General features: G+C 40.4%; 1 protein-coding gene across 6 annotated transcripts in view; it reads left to right on the top strand.

The window, feature by feature from the left end:
• The window catches only part of FRMD5 (FERM domain containing 5), a 382,316-nt gene that overhangs the window by 295,668 nt on the left and 71,878 nt on the right, over nucleotides 1-14,770 (top strand). For all 6 annotated transcript variants that reach the window (XM_043988498.1, XM_043988496.1, XM_043988500.1 and 3 more), the window contains exons 2-4: nucleotides 6,393-6,497; nucleotides 13,919-13,961; nucleotides 14,200-14,278. In XM_043988498.1, the coding sequence (XP_043844433.1) occupies nucleotides 6,393-6,497; nucleotides 13,919-13,961; nucleotides 14,200-14,278 (227 nt within the window). The remainder of the gene's footprint in view (nucleotides 1-6,392; nucleotides 6,498-13,918; nucleotides 13,962-14,199; nucleotides 14,279-14,770) is intronic.

The raw sequence follows: 14,770 nt of genomic DNA, 5'->3' as shown, positions 1-14,770 counted from the left end.
GGTGCTGATGCTCAGGTGGAGAATGTGACTTTCTCTACTCAGGAATGCTTGAATCATAGTCTGATACACTGATGGTTTTTGAGAATATAGAATGGAAGAAACTCCTCCACAGTGGTCTGACTTTGACCTTTGACCAGGGTTTGGTTATCCTGTTTTGCGGGTGGATTTTTCCAGGTTTCACATGAGAGTGAATTGGTTGGCTTCTTCTTGTATGCACTGTCTGCCATTCTGGCTGCCACGTCAGCAATTCCAGAACAAATTGTGTTGGTTTACAACTCAGCGAGAAAAAATATGCTCCGGGGCCAAGAGCTTGGCAGGTGTTCCCTCCCATCAGGGGCCATTTTTCTGCTTAAAAAAGAAAAGAAAAACCAACACAGGAAAGTTAGGAAAATATGGGACAATGTGTATATTCTTGGAGCCATGCTTCTAGCTTTTGTATTCTGGGCATTTTCTCTCCAACAGACCTGCTAAGAATCAGAAAAGCAGCACATTCGTCCAAAGACAGGGGCCATTTACATAAGAAATGGTTTCATACATCTCTAAGGAGCTCAAATATAGAACACTGTCCAGTAGCTGAATTAATGTGAATCTTCTCTGTGGCATTAAAGTCCTTTTACACAGCATCTATTCATGAATTTAGTGGGCAAACAGCAGCGACACGCCTATCTTTAGGAGAGAGCTCTTGAACAGCTAAGCAAAAGAATGAAATATTTTACCCACAAAGAACTTAAATATGGTGCTAAATAGGGATGGAGATGCAAAATGGTGGCAGGAAATCAGGCCAAGTAATTGAAGACTATTGGTCATTTCTGCTGTCAGTATCACTGGCCCCTCAGATCTTTGGTTTTAGGCCTAGAAGGACACAATTTTCAGGTCCTACCCTTTTTTCTTCCTTATCCAGAGCTGGGGTGAACCTCTTCTGCCTACACATGTTTTGCTTATAGGTCCACAACAACAGAGAAGTCCACAATATTTTCTTTATCCTTTATAACAGGGATTCCTTTTTTAATAGTGTTTTATTTTCCCAATTACATGTAAAGACAATTTTTAACATTCATTTTTTTTAATTTTGAGTTCCAAATGTCCTCCCTCTCTTACCTCCCCCTCCCTAAGACAGTAAGCAATTTGATATAGGTTATATATGTGCAATTATGTAAAACATATTTCTATGTTAGTCATGTCTAACGGATTCTTAATGTCGTGTCCATTAATTATTTTAAAATTGATAACCGTATTTCACTAGTATTAACTTCTTTTGTAATCCTATGTGTTCTGTTTCATGTTTTTAAAAACTTTATTTGGAGGAATCCATAGGCTTTACCAGACTCATAAGAGAGGTCCCTGTCACCAAAAAAAAAGACTGAAAAACCTTGCTATATGAAGACTTTCAGTTTGTAATAGCAGTCTAGCAGTGGTGTCAGACTCAAAAGTAAATAGATCCTGCAGGCTAGAGATTGACTTAGAAAATCACAAATTTGCATCATCTATGTTGTATTGTATTTCTGCTTATTTTGCTAAATATTTTCCAATTACATTTTAATCGGGCTTGGTCCCCTCTTCCTATTAGTTGGACCCCTTTGCTCTATAGGATGATGTTCATATCTATTTAACTTCTTATCAGAGTGTTTTGATAACCAGGACTACTACTATGATATATTGAGAGAATCACCAGAAAAGTTGAGATTGCATTTGCATTAAAATGCAAGGTTTGATTTCTTCATTTCAGTTTCCCTTTGCTCTGAACATCCTCATAATCGGTGCTATGGTATTATAGTTAAATCCCTCTATACCTGTCAGCTCAGTTGTATGCTTCCTCAATAGAATCAGTGGCACTGATATTCAGCACACAACAAGCAGTTGGTGGTGCAGAGGTGACTACAGGAAAGAAAAATGGAAACAGCTGATTGCAAGAGAGGGCAGTCACTAGGCATTTCCCATCTGTGCCTCCCTGGACTGTTTGTTTTTGTTTAGTCATTTTTCAATCCTGTCTAACTCTCAGTGATCCCATTTGGGGTTTTCTTAGCAAAGATACTGAAGCAATTTGCCATTTCCTTCTCCAGTTCATTTTACAGATGAAGAAACTAAGGCAAACAGGCTTAAATGACTTGCCCAGGGTCACACAGGTGGTAAGTATCTGAGGCCAGATTTAAACTCAGGTCTTCCTGATTTCAGGTCCAGCACTCTGTCCACTGGGCCACCTTGCTGCCCCCAGACGTTTCCCATCTGTGCCACCCTAGACTAGGCACACTGAATTGAAAGGAGAAGGCTATCACTGCCTTAGAACCTGCCATCCTTGATGTAATTCACTGAAAGAGAAACCTTTAAGGATTTCCATCTTTTAGGGGCAGCTAGATGGCATAGTGGATAGAGCACCGGCCCTGGAGTCAGGAGTACCTGAGTTCAAATCTGGCCTCAGACACTTAACACTTACTAGCTGTGTGACCCTGGGCAAGTCACTTAACCCCAATTGCCTCACTAAAAAAACAAAAACAAGGATTTCCATCTTTTAAAGTTCCTTCTTTCAAGACCCAATTCAAATACAATTATCCCTTCCATATTGAGATTTTCCTTTTAATGGTGTTGCTATATAGGGTTGGCATAAGAAATTAAATAGGAATTGGGGGGAAGTTTTGCAGAAGCCGCAGATGACAAGCGAAGGCCAATGGATGACACAGAGCCTATGACCAAATACCCCAAATTTTACAATAATGTACTGTAAACACCCCAAAAAATAAAAAAGCACACATCTCTGGTATGAAAGGGGGGCCAAAAAATTGTACGCAGATTTTCCAGATAATGGGGCAACGGACCCCTAACCCCCACAATGTGGAAGAGATAATGTACTACTACCTTCATGACATCTTACAACTTTTCCCTTGCCCCCATCTTCCTCCCCCCATATCTTTCCCTCCTCAGATTTCTCATTGTACTTTGCTGGGACCCCTCCTTTACCCTCTCATTCTCCTATATATCACAGTTACTTGTGAACAGAAACTTCCATCTATTAAATTGTAAACAAATTTCCAAAAAATCTATTTGATTTTAAACTAAGATTGAGAGCTCAAAACATATTCCATATCTATTGTCTTCCCAGTGCCTTGCAGGGCACTGTCAATCAGTCGACAAACATTTACTAAGCCCCTGCAATGTCCAAGGCACTGCCCCAAGCACTGATGATACAAAAACAGAAAATGAAACAATCCCTTCCCCATACATTTCAGCTGCTTAAGAAATGTTTGTGAGAACATGACTGATATGGAAATAAGTTTTGCATGATTACACATGTATAACCTGTATCAAATTGCTTACCATGTCAGGGAGGTGAGAGGGGAGGGAGAGAATTTGGAACTTGAAAATTTTTAAAACAAATGTTAAAAATTGTATTTATATATAATTGGGGGAAAATAAAATAATATTTGGGGAGAAGCTTGTGAGATCATATTGAATCAACTTGAACCCTTGAAAATCCCATGAAAATACAGCATTAAGCAAAAATTGCTGTTTGTTATGTCCAAAGGAAAGTCAAGCTAGAGCTGAATGAGACAAGAGAGTTAGAACTCCCAGAAAATTGCAACTACTGCAGTATTTCCACCCTTCACTGCACGAAGCTCTTAGGATTCTGTTGAGTGTTTCCTCCTTCTTCCCAAGACTCCTGAAGGCACATCTTGCATGCCTGCATTGGGACAGTATTGTGAATTGGCTCCACTGACATTTCCTTAATTATTCCATCTAGCTTTAAGTGACACTAAATGAGCAACTTGGAGGAGCCCTTATCTTGTCCTGTAGTTCCTAGCACCTTTGAGAGATTCTGAAGTTAGAGAGTAGAACAAAGGGGAAAAAATAGCAGTCTCTTTCTCCATAAATCTATCAAGCAAGCTTTCTCAAAGCTCTTGTTAGCACTGGACATTGGACAAGTTGTTGTTCAGCTGGTTCAGTCATGAACTCCTCTTAACCCTATTTGGAATTTTCTTGGCAAAGATGCTGGAGTGGTTTGCCATTTCCTTCTCCAGCTCATTTGACAGATGAGGGAACTGAGGCAAACAAGGTAAGTGACTTGTCCAAGGTCACACAGACTTAACAACAACAACAAAATATAAAAGTTATATCCAAGGTAGTTTGGGAGGGAGGACACCAGCATTTGGGAGGGTCAAGAAACATTCATTAGAAGGTAGTGCATGGGGGGCAGCTAGGTGGCACAGTGAATAAAGCACTGGCCCTGGATTCAGGAGTACCTGAGTTCAAATCTGGCCTCAGACACCTGACACTTACTAGCTGTGTGACCCTGGGCAAGTCACTTCTCTTTTTTTGTTGTTGTTTGTTTTTGTTTGTTTTTGGTTTTGTGGGGCAATGAAGGTTAAGTGACTTGCCCAGGGTCACACAGCTAGTAAGTATCAGGTATCTGAGGCAGGATTTGAACTCAGGTCCTCCTGAATCCAAGGCCAGTGTCTTATCCACTGAGCCACCTAACTGCCCCCTGGGCAAGTCACTTAACCCCAATTGCCTCACTAAAAATAAAGTAAAATAAAATTTTTTAAAAGGTAGTATGTGATCTTTATCTTGAAGGAGGAGAGGGATTCTTGAAGGCAGAGGTGAGGAGGGAATGCATTCCAGGCATGAAGAATGTCCTTTGCAAAGTAATGGAAAATGGAGAATCATGGATTAAGAACAAAGAGACCAGCAGTTTAGCCTGATCTCAATGTAGGAGGGAAGATAATATATAGAACATGAGTTCTGACAGTTCTTAGAATCGTAGATCTAGGGCTGTAGGGGATTCAAAAGTCTGACCTCATTTTCAGGTAAGCTAGATTCAGCTAGGTGGCTCAGTGGGTAGAACACTGGAGCCGGAGTAAGGAAGACCTAAGTTCAAATTTGGCCTCAGTTACTTATTAGCTCTGTGACCCTGAACAAGTCACTTACCCTTCTGTCAGCTTCAGTTTCCTCATCCGTAAAGTGAGGATTAATTATAATATCTAACAGGGGCAGCTAGGTGGCGCAGTGTATAAAGCACCGGCCCTGGATTCAGGAGGACCTGAGTTCAAATCCAGCCTCAGACACTTGACACTTACTAGCTGTGTGACCCTGGGCAAGTCATTTAACCCTCGTTGCCATAATAATAATAATAATATCTATATCCCAGAGTTGCTGTGAGGATAAAATGATATTATATATATATATATATATATATATATATATATATATATATATATATATGTATTACCTGGCCCATTTGCAGAGGTGAGGAGAGCACTTGTGGCATAGGAATGAAGAAAAGCTTCAGGTAGGAAGTGGCACTTGAGCTGAGCTGAAAGTCATTAGTATAATAATGATTAGAGGCTTATTTAGTTTCCATTTCTTTTTTATTTATATATTGTATTTTAAATGTATGGAATAAAACAAGCATTTCCATCACATAGCATAAGTTTTTAAACTATGATTGCACATGAAACTGCAAATCTATTATGTACAACTTGCTATTCCTTTTAAATATATAATAAAGTTATCATTTTGATTTCTTGCCCCTCATGGCTACCATTAGATATAAATATGCATATATGTGTGTGTATGTATAAAATCATTCTATATATACTTCCATTTATCAGTTCTTTATCAGTTTTATGAGTGAGTTCATCCCATTCACATTCTTTTTTTTCTTTTCTTTTTTTTGTGAGGCAATTGGAGTTAAGTGACTTGCCCAGGGTCACACAGCTAGTAAGTGTCAAGTGTCTGAGGCTAGATTTGAACTCAGGTCCTCCTGAATCTAGGGCTGCTGTTCTATCCACTATGCCACCTAGCTGCCCCTGCATCCCATTCACATTCAAAGTTATAATTACTATTTGTGAATTTCCCTCCATCTTATTCTTACTCACTCTTGCCCTCAGCCTCTCTTTTTACTCCATTCCTGTTACTTCATCTTCTCCCCTCCAAGAGCTCTTCCCGCCTTAGTCTCTCCCCACACCCTCCTAAATCTTAATTACATAACCTCCTAAAAGTCCCATGTGACCCCATCAGGATAATTCTCTGCCCATACTCTCTAGTGTAGGACAAATGAGATAATGTATATTATTGACATGAACACTATTAGATATAGGCAAAAGAGGATAGTGGACTGATTGAGCTAAAATTCACTGTGGCATTTGGGGATATGAACATAGATCAGTGTCTTGTATTATATCTTATCTATGTCCAGGTATCAAGCTCTTTTGAGGGTGGGGACAGTGTCATTTACCTTCTTTGTATTCTTAGCTCTTAGCACTATTCTTTGCATAGTAACACTTAACAAATGTTGTTGAATTAAATTGTTGAAATGAACAGAGCTTTATTTTAGGAAGATCAATCTGGGATTGTGTTGAAATTGTCCAACCATATCTCAATGGCATGTCCTTTCTTTGCAGAGAGATGCCAAAGGCCAGTACCTGTTTGACCTTCTTTGCCACCACTTGAACTTACTTGAAAAAGACTATTTTGGAATCCGTTTTGTGGATCCAGATAAACAGAGGGTAAGTCTGAATTTAAAGAATAATAGGAACTTGGGGTAGTGAGCAGTCTCTTACTGGTATCTAGACTTTAACTCTAAGGATCAGGCTTCAGTAGTGCTGACCCTTCCAGTAGGACATCATCTCTTAGAATCATAGAACTTTGAAAGGTAGAAAGGACCTTAGAAGTCAACTAATCCAACTCCCAATCTTACAGTTAACCACTAGAGGGTACTGCTCACCAATTACCTGATCCTGCTTAGGTGTTTCATCATATCTGACTGTTCATGACTCCATTTTGGGGTTTTCTTGGCAAAGACACTACTGGAGTGGTTTACCGTTTCCTTCTCCAGCTTATTTTACTTAACCCCAAATGCCTCACTAAAAAAAAAAAAAAAAGCATAGCATACTTGAATATAGCACTTTAGTCATATTATTAGGGACGAATGAAACTGAACAAACCGAATTCTTCCCAAACAGAGCGGCTAAACCTCTCTTTGTGTGCAGACAAGCCCAAACCCAGGAACTCAGTGAAATACTGTTCAGGTGCATCCCCTATCTCCCACCACTTCTGCCACTCCTAGAGACTTTCAGGAAGGCTGGGTGCTTAGAGCTGCTAGCTGGATCCTGCTATTGCTCTGCTTCCCTTCAGTGTTTTCCACTCCAGTCCCTGCTTTGTTCACTGCCACAGCTGCAGACGACTTTTCTTGGCAGGCTTCTTGCTTCTCCTTCAGCTCCCCAGCTTCTAGCTCCCTTTCTCTTCTTCTCTTTTCCCCTGGGCCTGCCTCCAGCTCACAGACTGCATAGCTGGGCTATTAAAGTTCTCATGAAAACAGCTGGAGGGGGAGTGGGCAGGACGGCTTCATGCTGATCACCAGTTTTTCTCCAGCCCTCTTCACCTTCCCCCAAAGTTCATACCATCTGGCTCACATTATTTCCTCCAGGCGCCTCTTTTAAGTTCCCCATCCTTCAGCTTTTTTTTCACCCTCTCCTAGCTCTGAAGCTTAGATTGGAGGAGCATCTACTTCCCTCCCTTCCCCTTATGCCTGTTACGTCAGAGGAGGTCCCCACAGATAAAGTGATTTGTCTGTCTGTTGCTCTCACAACTATCTAGTGTCTTTTTAGGACCAATATTCTCATCTTGAAGCAGGGGCCACCTATATCATGACTCACTTTGGTGGTATCAACCTTGTGTAGAAATAGGGGCTCCTAAACTCTACATAAGCATCCCTCTGGCCATATGCAGGCTTTGGTTATTGTTCGGTCATTTTCAGCTCTGTCCAGCTCTTTGTGACCCCATTTGAGATTTTCTTGGCCATTTCTTCTCCAGTTCATTTTACAGATAAGGAAAACTGAGGCAAACAGGTTTAAGTGACTTGCCCAGGGTCACACAGCTAGTAAGTGTCTGAGGCCAGATTTGAACTCAGATTTTCCTGACTTGACTCTATCTACTATACCACCTAGCTGTCCCCATATACTGACTTAGAAGAGTACACATTAACATTATCTAGCTTCTATTGTATTTTTATTTTGTTAAATATTTCCCAATTACATTTTTTCTTGCAATGCAATGAGGGTTAAGTGACCTGCCTAGGGTCACACAGCTAGTAAGTGTCAAGTGTCTGAGGCTGGATTTGAACTCTGGTCCTCCTGGTCCAGGGCTGGTGCTTTATCTACTGTGCCACCTAGCCCCCCTCCAATTATATTTTATTATTATTTGGGGGGGCGGGGCAATGAGGGTTAAGTACTGTACACAATGTCTTGCACAAAGTAGGTACTAAAATACTTACTGAATCCAATTGAGATGAATTATCCTTTGATAGTAAAGTCATGACCTGAGATCTAGGATTTTGCTTTTAGCAGTAACAACATGCATGCTATTTACTGATTTCAACATCTGTTTCATTTGGAGATCTCTCTGCCTTTCAAAGGTTAAAACCCTGCTGGGGGCTGTGATTGAAAATGTCATATAAAGGGCTGTAACTTTCAGAGGTAGTTCTCCCACATCCTCTAAGGCAGAGCAGGCCCATGAGCAAAAACACTTAGCAGAATCAAGCAGTATTTTGTTCTTTAGTGTCTTCTGCTGCAGCTCACATTCAGCATTTTTGCATTTGAAGGCACCAAATTTAGAAAGGAATAAAAGGATTGTATAACCCTTCTTTATTTCCCTTCTGTCCCAGACCTCCCCCCTCCTCTGCCCCAGAACCCACAACCCCCACATTTTGTTAATACACTTCATCCTGGCCTTAAAAATATATCAGCTCAGCATTAATACTGAGGATGTTCAGCTGTTTCGATGAGATGGCACTTTGACCGTCACTCTGGACAGATCTCAATTATTATCCTGATGTATAGGCCTTCTTTAGGGTTGAAATGTGGCACTGAGCCACTTTCCATCTTCTGTCGAAGCTTCATGTCCTCATGTGTTATGGGAGCCCAGTCCACGTCTGTTCTTAATGATGATCAAGAAAATCTTGAAAATGTCTTGACAAATGATTTTTTCCTTTTAAAAAGCCATCTGTACTAATGCATGTCATTTTTGTGTTGAAGTGTGGAACAAATTAAGGGTCTTGGCTCATTGGTACATAATACAAATTTGTTTGGAAATCTTGTTTTATGTTTCTTGCAGTACTTAGAATCATTTCAATCATAATCCCTACCCAATTAAAAAAATCCATCTGAAATACCACTATTTCAGAAAGAAATCCAAATGCTCTCAAATCTCTGTGCTTCTTAAACAACATTAGCAGTAGTGGTATATGGGAATTTTTTTTTTGCAGGGCAGTAAGGGTTAATTGACTTGCCCAGGGTCACATAGCTAGTTAAGTATCAAGTGTCTGAGACCAGATTTGAACTCAAGGTCACCCTGAATCCAGGTCCAGTGCTTTATCCACTGTGCCACCTAGCTGCCCCACTCCCACCCCCAGTATATGGGGATTTAAAGACAAAAATGTATTCCATAGGTTTTTGGTTGGCCATAAAGAGTCAAAAGATCAGAGTAATGGGATTAAGAATGGAAACACGAAATAGGATTTTGTAAGTAAATAGAATGCTAAACTAAATATCAGGAAGATGAGTTCAAATCCTATATCTGACACTATGTAACTATGGGAAAGTCATCTATAGGATTTCAGCCTCATTTCCTGATCTTTAAAATGGAGATCATAACACTAGCCAACTTACAAGGTTGTTATAGATTTAGAATGGACTTTACACGTCATTGAGTCAAACCCCCTCATTTTACAGATGAGGCCCATTGTGATAAGGGAGAAAAGTAGGACTCAAAGTTCAAATCTTCCCTTTGATACTTATTCTCTGTGTGACCTTTAACCTCCCTGTGCCACAGGTTCCTTATCTATAAAATGAGAGGATTGGACCATGTCTTTCTATCTCTAGGCTTGTGATCCTTTGTTCATCCAGCTAGTAAAGGTAAAGTGCAACACCAGGATTCAAACCCAGGACCTGTGACTTTAAATCTAGTGCTTTTCTCAACCAACCATGCTGCCCCCTCTGGGAATATATTTGATTCTCCCTAGACTCCAGAGATCTTGGTATATGGGTTATAATCTTTCTTCCTCTCTTCAGTCCCATATGATCAGAATCATTCAAGGATGCTGGTACCAGAATGCAACCAAGCAGCTTTCAAAAAGGGACATTAGGAGGCAGCTAGGTGGCACAGTGAATAAAGCTCTGGCCCTGGATTCAGGAGTACCTGAGTTCAAATTCGACCTCAAACACTTGACACTTACTAGCTGTGTCACCCTGGGCAAGTCACTTAACCCCAATTGCCTCACCCAAAAACAAAAAAAAAAAGGAAGGAAGGAAGGAAAGAAAAAGGGACATTAGTAGTTTCCCATTTTCTTTTTTTAAAAAAGTATTTGTTTAGAAAAAAATACTTTATTTAAAAAAGTATTTGTTTAAACAAGCATTTATTAGCTCTCCTTCCTTGCCATTGAGCAGTTAAAAAAACTTTAAAGCTCTCATGCCAAATATACATAGTCCAGCAAAACAAATTCCCACGTTGCCATGTCCAAAATTGTGTGTTTTGTTCTTCATTTTAAGTCCTCTAGCAGCTAGGTGGTGTAATAGATAGAACACTGGGCCTAAAGTCAAGAAGAATTGAGTTCAAATTTGGCCTTGGACACTAGATTCCTGAACCTCAGAAAATTGCTTAATCTCTGCCTCCCTTGGTTTCTTCTACTATAAAATGGGGAATATTAATAGCACCAAAGTCACAGCGTTGTCACAAGGATCAAATGAGAAAATATTTATAAAGCACAAGTACATAGTCAGTACTTAATAAATACTCATTTCCTTCTGCCCTCTCTGATCTTTCCCTCCTTCCTCTCTCCAGGAGGTGGGTAGTGTGTTTTGTCTTCACTCTATTCTCTTCCAGATCTCTACCAAATATATTCATCTGGTTTTTTAAAAGATTGCTGGGGAGTTCAAAGCCGGCCTCAGACACTTAACACTTACTAGCTGTGTGACCCTGGGCAAGTCACTTAACCCCCACTGCCTCTCAAAGAAACAAAACAAAACAAAACAAAACAAATAAAAAGATTGCTGGGGACCCCTTTTTTTTACCCAACTCCCCCTCTTTCCATGACTCTCATTTTCCTCCAGGTTAAGTCCTCTCTCAACAAATTTTATAACAATGCTTGTATGTGGCTGTTGTTCCAGTCAACAGTATTTTTTCATACTCATTAGCTCTTTGCTGATAATGCATTTCTGTTACTCCTTCTCTACCTCTTGGAATTTTCGTTTATTTGAATCCACCTTTGTGCCATCTCCCTATGTATCTATGGGACTTCAATACTTTTGTTTCCTAGATTTTGCTTGCTGCTCACTTCCTCTGTCCCAGGAGTGGACAGATCTCCCACAACAGCTGGATTTCTTTGCTCTTTGCTCTTTCCTTCCACAGACTGGAAGAGGTGTCATCCTTTTTAGTGTAGAATTCCAGTTGTTTCCATGCAATTAAATCTTACAGCTTGGCTTCCTCCATGAAGCCAGAGCAGCAGCGGACTGTGTAATGTGAGAGGGACCTCTTAACCACATTCAGCTGCTGTAATAAGTTGCTTGCCTCACGGGAGCTCAGTTCAGTGGAAACAAGAGAGCAAGATGTCAGTCCAGATTATCCATGTAGAGCTGACAGCGGAGCCAGCTCTTAGTGGGTCCATTAGCTACATGACCCAAACCCACAAAGGAGAGATATGGGAAGCTCAGGCCAGTATGCCTCTCCCACCTATCTTCTAGCCAGGCCAAGGTTTTGGCCGGGGTGTTACACTAGATCATTCTTGGGGAGCAGGCTGGAATGGGATGCGTCCTCCCTTCAAGTGTTCCCAAAGGCTGGCACTAGGAAGTCAGGGTCACAGTTTGAACTGCTGTGGTCTAGGGTTTTTGTGTAGAGCTCAGAGATCTTGATAAATTGGTATGGACACTAGTTAATTAGCATTAATGTTGTACAGAGGAACAACATCAATAATGGATGTTTATGGGGTGGCCTGTGGACAACAGAGCTGGTGATGGGAAACAGTTGTAAAATAACCTGTTTCCTCCTTTCTGAAAACAAAGCTATTGCTGAGAGAAGTTGTAGCTGATAATCCTGCTGTCGACACTGGCAGCTCCTGCTGTATCAGTCCAGAGGAAGTGGATTCACTTTTCTGGAGTTCAGGCTCTGTATCTATTCGTAGAATCCAAGTGTGTCGGTTCCTGGGATGCCAACGTTCTCATATCTTTATGGGGTCAGCAGTCTGTGACATTGGTGTCAGAGGGCGCATAGGCTGGTCACTTTTCACTGCTCAGTTCCCATCACCACAACTCTTCCCACCTTCTTAGGGAATACTCTTGCTCTTTTCCTCACAGAAGTGGGGGACTGTGGACGCGGAATATGACATAGGCCATCAGACTCAATGTTTTGGTTAGCTTTTTGCTAAAATGCCCCCTTTTTTAAAATTTTATTTTGCAGGGAAATGAGTGTCAAGTGACTTGCCCAAGATCACACAGCTAGTAAGTGTCAAGTATCTAAGGCCAAATTTGAACTCAGGTCCTCCATGAATCCAGGACCAGTGCTTTATCCCCTGAACCACCTAGCTGCCCCTAAAATGCCCCTTTTTTTCTTTTTTCTTTAATCTTTATTACTCACTGGATAGGGGAGGGGGAAGGGATATATTCAGAAATGAAGTTGATATAAAAACAAATGAGGTCCATAAAAATGAAAGGCCTTTTTTTCATATGTCACAGATATTTTTTATTAATCTGTTCCTCTGTATATATCTCCCATTAAGCAATTTTTTTAAATTTAATTAATTAATTAATTAATTTTAGTTTTCAACATTGGTTTAGATAAGATTTCCAATTTCAAATTTTTCTCCCTCCCTCCCCACCATGAAAGGCCTTTTAAAAAAAGATAATATTCTTGTCAGCACATTTAGGAGCTGTTACTGATTAGCTGCTGTCATCACCTTGAGGACTGGTATGGAAACACACACACACACACACACACACACACACAGAGGGATGCCACAAAAACAGAGGCTAAAACTTTGATATACTACTTTTGGAAGGCTATTTACTTCAGTTCTAATGTATTCACATTTATAGATAAGCCCAGACATGGAGTTGTTGTGTGTCTATATGTATGTGTGTGTGCATGTGCATGTGTACATTTTTGTTTGGTTATTTTTCAATCATATTTGACTCTTTGTGACCCCTTTGGGGGGAAGGGAGGTTGGCAAAGATACTGGAGTGGTTGGTCATTTCCTTTTCCAGCTCATTTTATAGATGAGGAAACTGAAGCAAACAGGGTTAAGCGACTTGCCCAGGGTCACACAGCTAGTAAGTGTTTGAGGTCAGATTTGAACTCAGGTCCTCCTGACTAGGCCCAGCATCATATTCACTGAGCCACCTAGCTGCCATGTGTGTTTATACACATGCATATATACACATATGTATATATTACCATATAGACCTACATATATCTACACGTGTGTTCTGTATTACTGTATATACATACATGTATATCTATATACACATAGATATGTGCATTATTTGTTACCACACATATATACATGTGTCCTATACATGTGTGTGCTTATACATGCATGCACATAGGTATATATAGTGATACACATGGACATGAAAATATGCATACATATACATATACACACTGTATAAACCTATCTACACTCCTACATATGTTGGAATGCATGTGTATTATGTGTAGAGAGAGAGAAAGCAATTCTCTTACATAGCTGGTTCCGTGAGAACCCACTACTTCATAAAATCCCTTTCTTCATAAAATGCCTTTCTTTCTAAACCTATATGTCACAGCCTTTACAATGGATGACTCTTCACCTGAATTGTAAACTGTCTATTTAAAGTGTGCCGGCTAGCTTGTATTTGCCCTTCCTCCTTACCATTGTCTCATCCTGTCTTCTCCATTTCAGCACTGGTTGGAGTTCACAAAGTCTGTGGTGAAGCAGTTGAGATGTAAGTATTCTTTGCTGGGAGACTGGCACTGCCATTCATTTGTGAGGGGCAGGACGGGGTGTTTTCCCTACATAGTCATCCTGCACTTAAAGTTTCTAGCAGTTGTCTGTGTATAAATTGGCTCTAAAAGTCTGGATTACGTTTTCCTAATAATGCAATGACTTGTGCATCAGAGAATGGGGACGGAGCCATTTTCTGAGAGTTTGTCCTTCCTGACAGTCACCTGCTTTTTTTGCAGCCCAGCCTCCATTCACCATGTGTTTCCGAGTGAAGTTTTACCCTGCAGACCCAGCTGCCTTAAGAGAGGAAATAACTAGGTGAGACTGAATACGGGACTGCTTAAACTGGAGTCCATAAGCTTTTAAAAAATCAATTTTAATAAATGTATTTCAATATAATTGGTTTTCTTTGTAAATCTTGTGTATTTTGATTTATGCATTTATAAACTTGATTCTGAGAAAGGGTCCATAGGCTTCGCAGAAGGGATCATAGACTTCACTGCCAGAGGAGTCTATGATACAGAAAGGTAAAGACCCCCCTGGAGATGCCCTCTCCAGTTGTTTCTGGTACAGACAACCTGTTCGAAGAGGAAAGGAAGATACACAGCCCCTCATCTCTTAAAATCCAGTTCTTATTTATACCTAACCTCAGTTCCTCCCTGCTTTCATTTCAGACTGTTTCCTCAGTGGAAATGGAATGCAACTAGCTCCTTTCTTCCTGCTTTGCTCTATGAACAGCTATGGTGATGGTAATATTTGACCAAGGACTGTTCACTAATATTAGTACTTGAAGTGGCTGATTGATTCAAA

This window comes from Dromiciops gliroides, chromosome 2, assembly GCF_019393635.1.
Source record: "Dromiciops gliroides isolate mDroGli1 chromosome 2, mDroGli1.pri, whole genome shotgun sequence".
Taxonomy (NCBI): Eukaryota; Metazoa; Chordata; class Mammalia; order Microbiotheria; family Microbiotheriidae; genus Dromiciops; species Dromiciops gliroides.
Note: the sequence above shows the minus strand (reverse complement) of the source record. Positions and strands in the feature narration are given on the sequence as shown.